Source organism: Pogoniulus pusillus, chromosome 17 (genome assembly GCF_015220805.1).
Source record: "Pogoniulus pusillus isolate bPogPus1 chromosome 17, bPogPus1.pri, whole genome shotgun sequence".
NCBI classification, from domain to species: domain Eukaryota; kingdom Metazoa; phylum Chordata; class Aves; order Piciformes; family Lybiidae; genus Pogoniulus; species Pogoniulus pusillus.
In genome coordinates, this window is record NC_087280.1 from 18,572,839 (window position 1) to 18,587,534 (window position 14,696).

At 39.4% G+C, this 14,696-nt stretch overlaps 1 protein-coding gene across 2 annotated transcripts in view; it reads right to left on the reverse strand.

Annotated features, from left to right (window-relative positions):
• Positions 1 to 12,584, reverse strand: part of LRRC28 (leucine rich repeat containing 28) — a 54,043-nt gene extending 41,459 nt beyond the window's left edge. For both annotated transcript variants that reach the window (XR_010305424.1, XM_064158024.1), the window contains exons 1-5: positions 12,501 to 12,584; positions 9,916 to 10,144; positions 5,388 to 5,428; positions 3,123 to 3,160; positions 2,259 to 2,396 (exon numbers count right to left, since the gene is read on the reverse strand). Coding sequence is in view for 1 of the 2 variants with exons in the window: in XM_064158024.1 (XP_064014094.1) it covers positions 2,259 to 2,396; positions 3,123 to 3,160; positions 5,388 to 5,428; positions 9,916 to 10,083 (385 nt within the window). In the remaining variant the exon portion in view is untranslated. The remainder of the gene's footprint in view (positions 1 to 2,258; positions 2,397 to 3,122; positions 3,161 to 5,387; positions 5,429 to 9,915; positions 10,145 to 12,500) is intronic.
• Positions 12,585 to 14,696: the final 2,112 nt, after the last annotated feature.

The window sequence follows — 14,696 nt, forward strand, 5'->3', positions numbered from 1 at the left end:
GAAAAGTTATTTCCATAAATGACCATCACTTATACCCAAAAGGTATTTTGTGAGGCAGATCTTTAAATTCTGCACAAGCTGCACCAGAAGTTAAATCATAATTTGTAATAAGTAAGCGTTTAAGACAAGAGCAATTAAGAGCTGTCTTTCTCTAGCAGCGTATTGCAATGCAGTATCTGCTGTGTAGCTGCTAATGCACAGTAAAATGACATACTACAGTGAAATCACATTTCATCCTAGTTCATTTTATTAACTCTGCTAGCTCTCCCTGCAGAAAGCTACTTAACAATACCATGAAGATTCGTGTGACCAATATAAGTAAGGATTAAAAAATTAATCTAAACTGGTATAGGTGATCCTGCTTTTTTGAGGTCTCTTCCAGCCCCTAACATTCTGTGATTCTGTGAAACTTACTCTTTTGTTCTGTTCAATTGTTGAACGTAAATGTCGTTTTCAAACTCAAAGATTTTGCTACAAAGTTATCTTCAACATTTTCACCACTTCACAAAGAAAACCTCTGAAAACATGTCTGGAAGCTCTCTTACCAGTTTAGGAAACACCCAGTGCACTAAATTAACTCTGCAGTGGGCACTCTCCAGTAAAGTTAAAGGCTGATCTTGCTGGGACTGCTAACACTCAAAATTGTATGACATCCAGTCATGTTGCTAGTGACAGCATCCAAACAGACAGGATTAGCAATGATAGCAGTAATGGTGTATGCACAAACTGACGGTACATTATCAGCAAAATCAGGAAGACCAGACACCCCTGGATTCTCTAACTCAAGACCAGGCAACAACAGCACTGCTCTCAAGCATGCAAAAGTTTCACACACACAAAACCAAATGCTTTCTGGGACATTGCTCAGTACCAAATTCTGTAAGCTTCAGGAGAAATGCAATGCAGTGTGCCTATGCAGCTGATACCAGCTCCTAATCAAATGTGGTAGACTCAAAATCAACTCTTCAGTAATGTAAATTATCCTTTTGAAAGTCTTTTTTGGAACCTTTTTAAGTTAATGTGTGAAGTTCTGCAGAAAATGTGTCACTTTTTCTTTGAACAAGTCTTTCTTTCATGGTACAGCACCATAAGGTAAATTATCTTTGAGGAACATAAAGCACACTCAAGTCACTCCTTTCTTTTGAATGTAGGACATTTGAAAATTGATGGAAATTTTATTGGCCTTGGGTCACAATGTTTAACAGGTTTATCTAATTTCATTCCAGAGCATTTACATACTTGTACAATTTTTTTTCTTTCTAATCATAATCATCCTTTGACATGCTCTTATTAAGCTTATTATGCCTAGAAAAAGACAAGGAAAGGACAGCTAGATTCCTGCACCTGAAACTTTAAGGAACAACTCGAATATATTTCTCAAAACTAGGCAATATGACCTTAAAAACACATGAAGGTCACATTGAGAAGTTGGTTAAAATTAGAGCCAAAAGCTAGTCCTGATAGATTAAGTTAGACCCATTCTTTCAAAATGCTGGCCTTAGATTTTTATCATCTCTGCAGATCAGAAAATGCAAAAACACCAAAGAAAGATGCAAAAATAAAATAAAATAAATCTTAAAATCACTATCACCTTATCTGGAAAAATATAAAGGCAATGGAAAAAGAATAATCAGTTATGTCTGCTTATCAAAGTATTTAGAAGGAGAAAAAAAAATTATTGAAAATCTGCCTCTGGCCAAATTTGCTGACTTTGTGTCGCATTTACTTTGAATAAATTTTGGGGTTTTGGTATAAACTAGCCAGACAAATATTTGTTATTTACTGTCATAGTGAGGTAGAACTGCCATAGGCAAACCTACTAGACATGTGTCTTTTTAGAAAATACAAGAATGGGGCTGTTGGGCAAATAAAAAGCATGGAAGGATTGGAGTCCTTCAGAGCCTGGAAAACAGGAAGAAACATAACTTCATCACAATGACACTTGTCATTGGCATTTTGTGTCTTCTAAAGGAAGTTCAATATTTTCTTCATACAATGGCAAAGTCTGTTAAATGAATACATTTTTTTCCACTTCAGAAGCATTTTTCAAGACTTTTCCTCACCTTGAGTACACACAGATTGGCTTTTTTCTCACTACAGAGTACAATATACACAATGGCAATCCCTGCGTGGTATTTAAATGCAGGTCGTACCATGCTTCAGCTGTAAGATACAAATAAACCTAGAGCAGATCGCTATGCAAATTCAGTTCAGCTGGCATTTGTCATTACTGTAATCCCTCAGGCACTTGTACTTACCTGCAGGTAAATATTTCAGCTGGTTGTTAGCCAAGCGAAGATGACGTAAAGATCTCAGGCGGCCAATCTCTGGACACACAATTTCGAGGGCATTATCACTTAGGTCCAGAAACTGCAGTTTAACGAGGGAGCCAATGGCTTGTGAGAGAAGAGATTAAAACATGAATGTGACCCAACAGTTAAAATCTTAACAGGACACTGAGAGGATAAAAAGCCATGGTACCTAACACCTATGTCTGAGCACATTTTGGTGTATTAAAGGCAGTCTCACAACTGAATGACTTAATTTGTGCAAATGCTTATCTATCTAACAAACAGTACTGCTGGCAGTGAGACAGGGAAGAAAACAGAGTGATGTACAGAGCACTCCCGCTCCTGGATTCCCCTCAGATGATTCTGCTCTGAAATTGCTTTTTCTATTCCTTGTATTGAGTCTATTCCATTCATACATTCAGAAAGAGTTTACTTTCCTGAAGTTGGGCACAAAACTCTACTATTTAGTCAAGGAACAGAAACCTGTATGACTTCTTGATACTTCAGGTTTTGATTCTGTCAGGATTTAAATCAGCAGAGTACTCTGTAAGGTAACTGACTGAAAGTAGAAGACATTGGGAATCGAGTACCATTTAGCCGGTTTGCTTTCTGCCATTAGAACTGGAGCAAATAGCATTAAGCTGCATTTGATTCATTAAAAGAATTAAAGACAGCATAAACAAGGATACTATTGACTAAGAGAAACACTGGTATATTTTGTATGAAAATCTTAAATGTTTTATGGGAAAATAAAGGAAAAATAGGCCTCTTCAAAGAAAAATTATTATTTTATGATTCCTGTCACTTATTATGAGATGGTAGATTACTTACCTTCAGGTACAACAACTATGTTATTTGAATGAAGGTACCTGGAGGGAGGAGAAAAAAAAGCAGAGGACACCACCTGTTACCCTCAAGGACTTCTGCTCCATAATCAGTTTGCAAAATATCCAATTTCAGACTGAAAGAGCACCCTCAAAGCCACTCCTCTCTATGACCATAAAAGCTGTGGAAACTGTACAAACTGACAATAGATATGTACTTAAGTTTCATTCAGACTACTGCAAAACTAACATAAAAATGAAAGAGAATTACAAACAATAATTCAAAACAAACATTCACAATTACAGTAATGATGGGCTTTATTTCTGAGAGTCACAAGAGGAAAGCAAAAAGGAACAATAATAAAGCAGATGGAATAACCAAAATGAGCCATTTTTGATCAGCAGGTTATTCCACAATAAATGACAGTCAAGAAAAGAAAAAAAAAATCCCAAACCCACATAAGTTATACAATTACAAACATTCTCCCCTGCACATAAAATCTTGCACTTTTATGGACTGAAGAAAAAAGCACATGATCTAGTTCCTATAAGTGGGTTTTTCAAACCTAGAGCTCATTTTCAGAAGAAAAACTCAATCTTACACGTGGTTATATAGACACTTAGTGAGGGTGGCCAGATTTCTCACTGAGAATATTCAGCACCCTCTGCTGCTGCACTCCTAGTACTGATAGTGACATAACAACAGACTTGACACATTTTTTAGTAAGCACTGCTGCAAATGAACCATCAGGTCTTGTAGACAACATTTTCAAATACTGGTTTATCTAATTGTACAGGAATACTGAATATTCAATGTCCAACTGCTCAGGAATACATGAAAATATTTTGCACAGCATATTTATTTCTAGTGTATTCTATTTAAACAACATTCCCTAAAGGAGGAGCCTGTCTTTTGGGGAAGAGAGAGGTAAAATAAGGAAAAAGACATATGAACATTTCAACTGCATGGATTAATTATTTAAGAATTTCAAACATTTAAAGTTTACTAAAAATTTAAGCAAAGATAGTGGATACATTTGTAGAAATATATATATATGTGTATACATATATGATTTCAAGGTGAGGATTCTACCTCTTTCAGCTGCAGCTCCTGAAAATAGTTAAATAGATGTGAAATATTTCACTCAAGCTAAAAAAATGTCTACTATGAGGCACTACAGCCAGTATCCCAGCATGAGGGATACACAATGTATGAAGAAACACCGAAAACAGTAAAGTTTTTAAAAACACATAGTGAAACAAATGCCTAAGAATGTAACTTTTGGGAACATGAAAATCAGTTAAGTTTTTCATTGAAAACGTGAAGTAAATAACAAATTATTCTTTCAACCAATCTTTATTTTGTGGTCTCTTTCAACACTGATCAAACTTTCTGATCAAAATTAACTTGTACTATTGGAGCTGCACAAATCACAGGCTCACTGCAGCTCTCTCTGGACCAGCAGGATGTATCAAATAATGGCGGTGCAACTAAGCTTGCTGAATCTCAAATAATTAGGTTTGACTCCTGCAGTTCAGTGTTTGTAAGAGATTATTTTAAGGAGTAACTTACACAAGTTTTCCTAACGGCACCATCAGATGACATGGAGATTTCCTGATGCCCCATGACAAAACATTAAACACTAAGTATATGAAATACAACACCCAAGGAAATCATAACTGAAGTAGAAGGAAGAAAACACTGATTCTGAAGCTTACAGCTTAAAACTGATTGCCAAAACAATAACAGTTCATGTGATGTTCATTCTTTGGACAAGACTGTATAAACTACTCTGCCTATAGCAAACATCATTAAACAGTTACTACCCCTGCTTGCTCATTCCTGCTCCTGTTTGACAATCTCTGACTTGGTTCCAAAAAATCTTATAACTATAATCAGAAAGACTGAGATAATAGTAACTGTAAGTGAGGTAGAAATGAGCAACTAGGGATGGGCTGGAGGCAGTAACTTGGTACTCTGGCTCTGTCACAACCATCTGAGCATTTGGAGGCTCCAGTGTTTTATCAGGGTGAGAACAGTTGGCACAGGAGTTGGAAAGCTACACAATATATATTTATAATTTCTTGTTTATTAGCATGAGATTGATTACAACATAATATAGCTCCTTTAGAAGAAGACCCTTTCTTGCCTTACAAGAAAACCCTTCACATTTAAGAGGCAGGTTATGTGCAAGCAATGTATTCTACAATTATTTTAAGATAAAATGGATCAGCATTATAAAAATATATTAGAACTCCTACACAAACTCACAATTCCACGAGGTTTGGAAGCTTCTGTGCAAGGTTTTCTGGCTGAAAAAGAGTTAGAGATTTTTTAAGTTTCTAAACAAAAAACAGACACACATACTGTGTACCCAAGTCATTTTAACAACCACACTAAAACGTGTCTGCAGTTAAGCCACAGAAAAATAACATCAACACAGAGCTCATATACAATACCCTATTTCCATCTCCACTGATGGAGAACGTGCAGTCCGGGATATATTAAGGGTGAGCAGTTCTCCACTGAAACAGAACTACAGCCTAGAAGTGACATTAGTGTGTCCTCAACCAAATGGCAGTCAGACTTCTGAGCCTAAAAAGATAGATTACTAAAACTTTACTTTGAAGATATATTCAAATACAACTGAGTTAGCTGAAGTCAAGAGACTGCTATGAAGCTGCAGCCTTTACAGATATAAGAACAAGAACTACACGAGATGTCTATCCATAGTGCAATTTATTCTGTAATGCTGCTAAACTGAGAAATGACCTACAAACTTTGGGTACTGTAATCAATTACCACTAAGCCAGAAGTGCTGAATCCATCAAACTAGATTTCCATATTTCCATATTAACATGCATATAATTTTGTAAATGCTAACTGATCCCTAGTTGCAATTCTGTTTCCTGATGCCATTTATAACCATCACAAAATTGGCTTCACAAGCTTCAGATGTCATGTTGGTAACTGTATTCAGAATTATTCAAGGTTAAGACAGTTTTATTCCTTAAAATATCTACTTTAAATAGGTAGGTCTGACTGAAAAAAGGTTTTACAACACATATAGATGCATACATTAATTTTAAAAACTGCTCAGTCGCATGGACAATTCCCTGTTCAAAAACAATCCCACAATGTTCACTGTCGTGTAAATTTAAGGTATCATTATCTAAATCATAGAATCAACCAGGTTGGAAGAGACCTCCAAGATCATCCAGTCCAACCTAGCACCCTGCCCCATCCAATCAACTAGAGCATGGCACTAAGTGCCTCATCCAGTCTTTTCTTAACTTTGTGTTTATAAATGCATTATGAAGGAATATGCTAACCTGAAAAACTAACTACGTAATATAATTATGCAGCAAAGACATCACATCACAGATCTGAGTGAAAGAAAGCTTTCGGTTTTAACTGGGGCGCAGCAAATGATGGCTCAATAAGCGAACTGGTGACGTCATGACCCGACCAAACTGCCATAATTAATCCGTTGCTGCCACCTGCTGGAAGGTTACCTACAGTACAGCTATCTTCTCGACACAAATTTTTGGTCGAAGTGGAAAAAAAATGACGCTGGGAAAATATGCAAAAGCTGCAACATGCCCAAGCACCAAAAAACTTCCAAGCTTTAATAAAAATATACCTAGAAGGGAATGTGAAACAAAAAAAACCAAAACCAACAAACCACCTGCTGCTGTTATCCTATACCCTTTGTTAGAATGGGAACACTGAACCATGAACTATTTTCACGTTATACATGAAGGTTGTACTCTTCTTCTTGCTTTAATTGCTTTATATGTTAAGAAAATGAAACCCAGGAGAGACACTTTCACAGTTTAACAGGTCTAGAGTAGAAATTTTGTTTATTCTCTTGAGTACCACAACGTGCCAGAGTCAAAGTTGTTTAACACAACATCCTACAAAGAGATAAAGCTAACTCTGGTCTCTGCTGGTGCCATGACAGCAGACAATGACAACTGAATCATCAATTCTGCGATCAGCTGAATCTTGCCTTCCCCTCACACCCACTGGGCATTTTCCCAAACATGACCCTGCTGGTCTGTCTGGACAGGACAGCATTGCATAGTCTGAGTTAGCAATCAACAACTGTCCTTTCACATGGCTAGCTCATGCTTCTGACAGTGCCATCACAGCAGGCTGCTATTTCCTTTAATATATGGGGAAACAGGATTACTGTAAGGCCAGTGTTAATCAATCAAATATTACATGAGGAGAAGCTGGAAGACTCCATGCTGGGATAGATGTGTGCTATACAGCTTCTTGATCCATTATGTCAGAATCCTCTAGCATTTCCATTTTGTCAACGAAGACAAAAGTTAAACTATTCTTAGGCAAGGTATGTGTAAATTCTGTCAGTGCAACTACTCCAGACATTTTCATAGGAGCCATCTGTCAAGGACTAGAGTAGTTTGAGAAGAGCAAAAAAAAAAAGAAAAAAAAAGTTGATTTAGCCATGACTTTTCATAACTCTGAAGGAATAAGCCAGTGGGATGGAAGCAGCACCTTATAGATTCAGCTTTGATGACTGCTAATAATTGTATGTAATTTAAAGTATTTATTGATGAGCTAATGCTCATCATCCTGCATGGAATAAAAGGAGCACAAGGCTGATCTAGACATTAGAACTACTCTTCTCAGACAGTGCCATGATCTAGTTGATTGGTTAGGGCTGGGTGATAGGTTGTACTGGATGATCTTGGAGGTCTCTTCCAACCTGGTTGATTCTATGATTCAGAGAAACTGGTACATGTTCTCTTTCAAAAGCATCAGAGAACAGAAAACAGATTCCTATGATAGCCTGTTTTTTTTTTTTAGCTAATCTCAGATGAGATTCCCTCCTCTGCCTCTTCCATATAAATAACTTACTATGTCTTTACTGAAATTGAGCATTACTTGTCCTACCAGCTTAAAAAACCATTATGAAAATACTGCTCAGTAAATATACTGTTGACTTCTGTACTCCTTCATTTCTCTCACTCTTCTATTTTTTTTTCTGCGCTGTCTTTTCTTTTCACAAGTGGAATTAATCTATATCTCTCCACCTTCTCTCACCAGGCACATCCCCTAAATTTCCCTCGTTGCTGCCTTCCAACTTCTTTCCATTTTACCTGGGTTGTTCATAAGCATGAAACCTCAGATTCAATCTCTTCTCCAGCTTGTGATTTAACAGTATCCAGTAATTATTTCCCTTCACTTTTAACAGAGATCATGAAACTTTCTATGTTCCAAAAAGACATCTGCCTGTTTGTAACATGCTGCTGCCTTGATCTATTTCTGTCCACTGAAACTTCCAACATCTATTCTGCTGAAGAAATGCCCAGTGAATTCAACCCAATTTTGTTTGCCTAGGTCCCAGCTACAGTGCTGTGCACTTGAAGGAAATTCGATCAGTTATCCTGATCATTTCGAATCCTACTGCTCTACTTCACACTGTTTACAAGTCACTTAACCTAGCTATGGTTTAAGTATTTTAAGTATTGCTTTGAGAAAAACAAAACCAGACTCACACGCACAAAGAAAACAGACCTTCAAAACTCTCCTTATTATTGCTTTCTCTCTTGAGCAGTACAATCTTCATAAACTTCACATCACTAAATAATTACTGAATTTCAGTGTCAAAGCAGGACTGTTTATGGTCTTTGGTTCAATTTTTAAAGCACCTTTAACTTGTAATCATAAATCCTATCCTCCCATTAAGTTATTAAGCAAAGCACTTGACCAAAACAAAAAAGTGCCAAAATACTTCTCTACAAGACATGAAAACTTAAGTGAGTCATTCAACATGAAGAAAAAGCATTAAATCTTCGGATTAATTTTGGCTTTGAGCCCAAGAACTGGAACTTTGAGGAAATCCAATGTACCCTTGTCAAAGCTTTAAACATTTTTCTTTAAACTGAAGTACTTAACTTTTTCTAGGAGGCACTGAAAAGTATACAATTTTACAATAAATAGACTATACATAATACTACAACACTATAATTTTAGCAGTCAAACCCTCAAACTCCTCTTCCCTGGCTGATATTTTAGTTATTTTACCATAGAAGACCCCAAGAAAATAACTAAACCAAAACAAATATAAACAACTGAATTAGTTGGAGATTTGAGCCTATTGACAGTGGCAAGTTTCAACTCTGTAGGAAATTTTGGTTATGTAACTAGGTCACACCAAATTCTAAGGTCACAGTCATTCAGGGTGAGAAACTGTTCAGTTTAGGTCAAAAAACCCAAACCCAAATAGGGCACAAACCTCTCATAATCCTGAAACCAACTGTTCACCTAGCAGCAGCTGCCCACAGACACACATTTTTGCTGGCATCTTAACAGCACGCTTTGAATTAGACCCTGGGATTGACAATACCTTTAAAATAGGGCACAACCAAGGTCAAAGTTGTTAGGGTAATGAGGGAAAGTAGACTTGACTTGCATAGCATCACCCAACAGTTGAAAGGCCTGACCACTGACATGAGCAAGATTTATAGCAGTTAAAAAAAACCAAACACCAAATCTCATGATAAACTCCCAGCAGATCTTTAAAGAGCTTCAAGGCAGCAACCAATTATGTCATAAATGTTCATTTATTATACTCTAAGTTACCGATGAAAATTCAATCAATAATACAACCAAATACTCTTATTTCACAACACATTACATCATTCAGCATCAGGTCTGCTAGAAGACTTATTACTGTTGTTTCAAATTATATTGGGTTTTTGCATTCCATAAATCAGAATTCCTAAACATATAGACAGTAAACATTACAATAAAGAAATTGTCATACCAATGTGGTCAGGGAATTTCTTTTCATATAAAGCCTCTCCAGGTACTGCAGTCCCTCATCTTTCAGTAACTCCAAAGGGAAGTGATGGAGGTTTCGGTAATTTAAGAACAAGTTCTTGTGCCTTTCCAACTTTGCCTCAGAGATTGTTTTACATAGTTCTGATGCCATGACTAATGCTGTTCCAAACACCACATCTAGTGCACTGCATCTTCTGAAACCAGCCCCATTTCTAGGAGACAAAAAGAGGAAGAAAAAAAGCAAATCCAAACAAGAAATTACCAAGGTGTATACCATGCACTCTTTCGAAGAAAGAATTAGTTAAAACATACTGTCTGATCAAACTTGTTCTATTTAATCTAGAAATCAAGTACCCAGAACATTCACACAATAAAGTGTGTTAGAAGCCTGCCTTTGACTGTTTTCTGGATGAAGTTTTAGTGGTTTTGGAACGGCAATAACAAAATCTTAAGGTACATATAATGCGTTTTTTCATCCACTTCCCATGGACCCTTCAGGTCCTTCTGTCAAAGTTGCCACCACAAAAAAAAAAAACACAGAAAAATAAAAAAAATCAGTCTTTATTAACCACTGTTGATATCCTACACTTATCCTGTGAAGTATGCTAGAAGAATCCACAGATGACAAGAAAAGTACACAATTTATTGGAGGACTTCTTATCTTCAGATGACTAAAATGCCTTTTAATCCAGAATGACAAAAAGCAAGGAAAGTTTGTGAAGCTTTTCCACATAAAAGGATAAGAATGTAGCAGTTGGAAGAGCTACTGGGGATGGGCAGCCAGTAAACTAATAAAGGAGAAATCTGAAATTTAAAGCAAGCAAATTTATAAAGAGGTAAATATCAGAGTAGATTTTCAACTGATTCCTAAAAATAAAACTAAAAAGACTTAAATGTGAAGCTTTAACTGACAATTTCAAAATGCAAAAACAAAGGCAAGACAAATTACAAATTAACTCCTACCTGGAACCAGATTTTACTTTGCTTGCTTTTCAGGTATATCCAAAATTCTAGATTCTTAGGTCATCTCTATTTAGGCAGCAACAGCAATGCTGGCTACATCTTCCCAATTTTCTCAGAAGTCATGAGAACATAATGAATCCAGACTATTTATAAATTAAAAGCTAACCATTTTCTACAAACTCTCTGCATAAATTAACTTCCATTAATGAAAGGCAAGGCATTGTAACTGGTTTACATTAGTAACATATTCTGGTTTAGTTCTTTCCTTTACTGAAGGAGCTGCAGTCAGACAACAGGATGACACATGTAAATCCAACTCCTTTATGAGTTTCACAAATTTCCTCAACTTGCCAATGAACTGCTTTTATCAGTGATCTACATCCTCCTAGAAGAACACAGCATTTATTTTCTTACATTTCCACATTACTAGTCACAACTTGGGTGTAATACCCTGTACACCTCCTCTAGTCTTGAGTTATCCCCAGGTCAAGAAATGCAATGATCACTTCTAGGAGCAGACGATTACCCTTTTGAGACTCCTATATAAGACCAGAAAACATCAGCTCAGCTTTGCTTAAGCAGTGTTCATGGGAGAACCATTGCTACAACATTTACCTTCTCCAGCTGTCTTCAGGAGACTGGGTATGTACCTGTCTGGCCTCCGCACTAGCAACATTATAAATTCCTTAGTTCAGCAGATTAAGGAATTCAGGGCATTACAGTTTGTCCAGGGATGCTGTTTACATATTCTGCACTCACAGACTTTTCTTCAGAGTTGATTCTATATACCAACTGGGCCACACTTCGGAGTGCACACAGGAAGGCAGCGACACACAAGCCCACAAGTGCAAAGTCCAGTCATAACCTCCTCTATTTTGGCTCTTATTTCAGTGGAAAACTTTGACTCCTTTCCACCAGAAGCCAAACTTTCTGAACATACTTTTTACAGAGATAACACACAGTGATACAAAAAAGGACACAATCATGGTCTTTAAGCAGAGGAAAAAGGCGTGAGGGCAGGTAACAGCCAGTGATGACGGCCCTGGGAAGAGTCAAGTGATTGGGCAGAAAAACGACACTGCACAGAGTATGGACAAATAAGCTCCCATTGAGCACAGGTCAGGAAGTGGAGACTGTATCGGGATGTGCAGGGACAACACTGGGAGGCTTAGGAGACCTCCAGGCCGCCGAACGGGACTGACTGGTGGGGAAAGCCACTGAAAACTTGTAGAAGCCGCAGGGCACGAGAGAACGAGGCTCTGAAGCTGCACAGAGCCGCCCGACTCTGCTCCCCTCAGGCCCTGGGGAGTGGTGGGTGCAGACGAACCGGCCTGCCCCGACGGGGCGGGGGTGTGCGTGGAGACCGCCACAGGTAAAGGCTTGTGACGGTTAAGGAAGCGGCGGGAAGCCGCCCCACGGCTGAGGCAAGGAAGAAGGGCCTCGGCCCGGTGAAAAATCACACCCCCTCACGGAGAAGCCGTTGTGCCCCGGTGGGCAGACAACAGAAGACAGAGGGTAAAGGCAGCGAAGGCACCCACACACTCTCTTAGAACCCGACACGCACTGTCCCACTATCTCCCTCCCGCCGCGGGGAAAGCCACTCACCGGCAGGGCTGCCGCCGGTGCGGGGAGCGGCTGCGGGCAGCGCTCAGCCCCGCTTCGCTCGGCGCCGGCCCAAGCGCCCGGAGGCGGAGCTGCCTCAGCCACGCGAGACCGCCGCCACCGCGCGGCTCTCGCGAGAGCCGCCCTGCCGCGAGTCCCGCCACAACACCGCCCCGCCCCGCGCGCTCCGCCTCCCACCCAATCAGAAGGCGCTCCGCAGGCCCCGTCCAATCACGAGTGCCCCTCCCCTGCAGCCTGCGCTCCCCCGCCCTGGCGCCGTCGGATCGTAGGGACCTCGAATGGGTAAGGGTGGGAAGCTCTTTCGGGGTGATCAGGTCCAGCCGTAACGCAACTACCGTGACCACTAAACCATGTCCTGAAGCGTCACAGCTACGCACTTCTGGGACTGCTCCGGGGATGGCGACTCCGTCACCTCTCTGGGCAGCCTGTTCCAATGCCTCGCCTCTCTCAGTGAAGTTTTTCCTTATGTCCAATCTAAACCTCCCCTGGCACAACTTAAACTGATTTCCTCTTATCCTATCGCTAGTTTCTTGGGACAAGAGACCAATCTCCTTTCAGGGAGCTGCAGAGAGCAGTAAGATCTCTGTGTAATCTTCTCTCCAGACTAAACCACCGCAGCTCCCTCAGCCGTCCCTTGTGTGACACGCCCTCCAATGACATGCCCTCCAAACCCCCCACAAGCCTCACTGCTTCTTTCTGAGTGTGTTCCAGGACCTCGATGTCTTTCCTGTACTGTGGTGCACAGAGCTGAACACAGTACTCGAGCCTCACCAGGACTGAGTACAGGAGTACAATGACTTCCCTGCTCTGGCCAGACATAGTGTCTTTGATACAGGCCAAGATGCTGTTTATCTTCTTGCCCATCTGGACACGCTGCTGGCTCATGTTCAGTCGGCCATCCACCAGCTGCCCTAGACCCTTTTCCACCCAGCTGCCACTCTTTCCCAAGCCTGTGGCATTGCTTGGCGTTGTGACTAAAGTGCAGGACCTGGCACTTCATCTTGTTAAACCTCATCCTGCTGAGCACTGAAGAAGAAAGTCATGTGCAGGTAGAAGTTGTGGCCAGATATCATCTTCCCAGCCAAATTAGGGGAGAATGAAGTACCTTTTATTTCTTTGTTAGCAGCACCCTTAAGAGACCCTTAAGTAATCCTGCCTACATCTCCAACCTGCACTATCATCCATGATAGGTTTGCCTGTTGAAACAGGCAAGAGAATTATGGAAGCTCAATTTACCTATGTACTGTTCACCTGATTTTAATTTTCTGTATGTTCTCACATACTGAGATGACCTGATACATAAATCCTGTCTTAGGGAAGGTTTTGTTTGTGTTATGTCAGTACTAATTCCCTCATACTCAAAATATTTGATGTTGATGGGTATTAGATGTTCTTCTTCACTGAAGATTAGCCCTACCAGCTGCCTTTCTAATTCCCACTGACTAATTAACATAAACTTGTCTTAACAAGATTCACATAGCAGGTCTGCAGGGGAACCAGAAGCTGAAAGTAGAAGATTAATACCTTACAGAAGGCATTTATTTTCTCTGTATATTCACAGAACTTCCATTTGAAGAGAAGTAACACTCAGAAAAAACTTGAGATTTTTCTCTGCCTGAAGACTCATTTCTGTCTTTTTTTTCAGTTCTAATTAAAGCATAGTAATCCTTATAATTGCTCATTTGTCATTTTCCTTCACTTGAAAGGCAATAATTGTTTCTGACAGGTATACTTGCTCAGCCTTACTTGCCACTTGCAGTCTTTCTGAAGTTGTTTTTTTTTTCCAGTCAAATAATTAGGTTTTGTTGAAATAGTTCGAGATTAACTAATTTGCCTTTCAAGGTTCAATGTCTTACATATTTATCATATCACATCACACTGCACACTGTATTTTTTACTGTGGTTGATAATACATGTCTTGGCTGGATGTTAAATTCCAGGAAGTGGCCTGCTTGTGTACCACCAGAGTTTTAAAAACAGCAATTACATCACATGTCTTAATGTCTCTTCGGTCCCACATTATAAATAACTGAGAAATGAGAAGATAAGCATACTTCAGACCAAAGTAGAAGCTGAATATGAGCACAGTTAGCAATGCATTCCTCAGAGGGAATTCAATGATGTGTCAAACCAAATGTTTTCCAGGATATTGAGTCATTGATCAGGAAAGGAACTGTG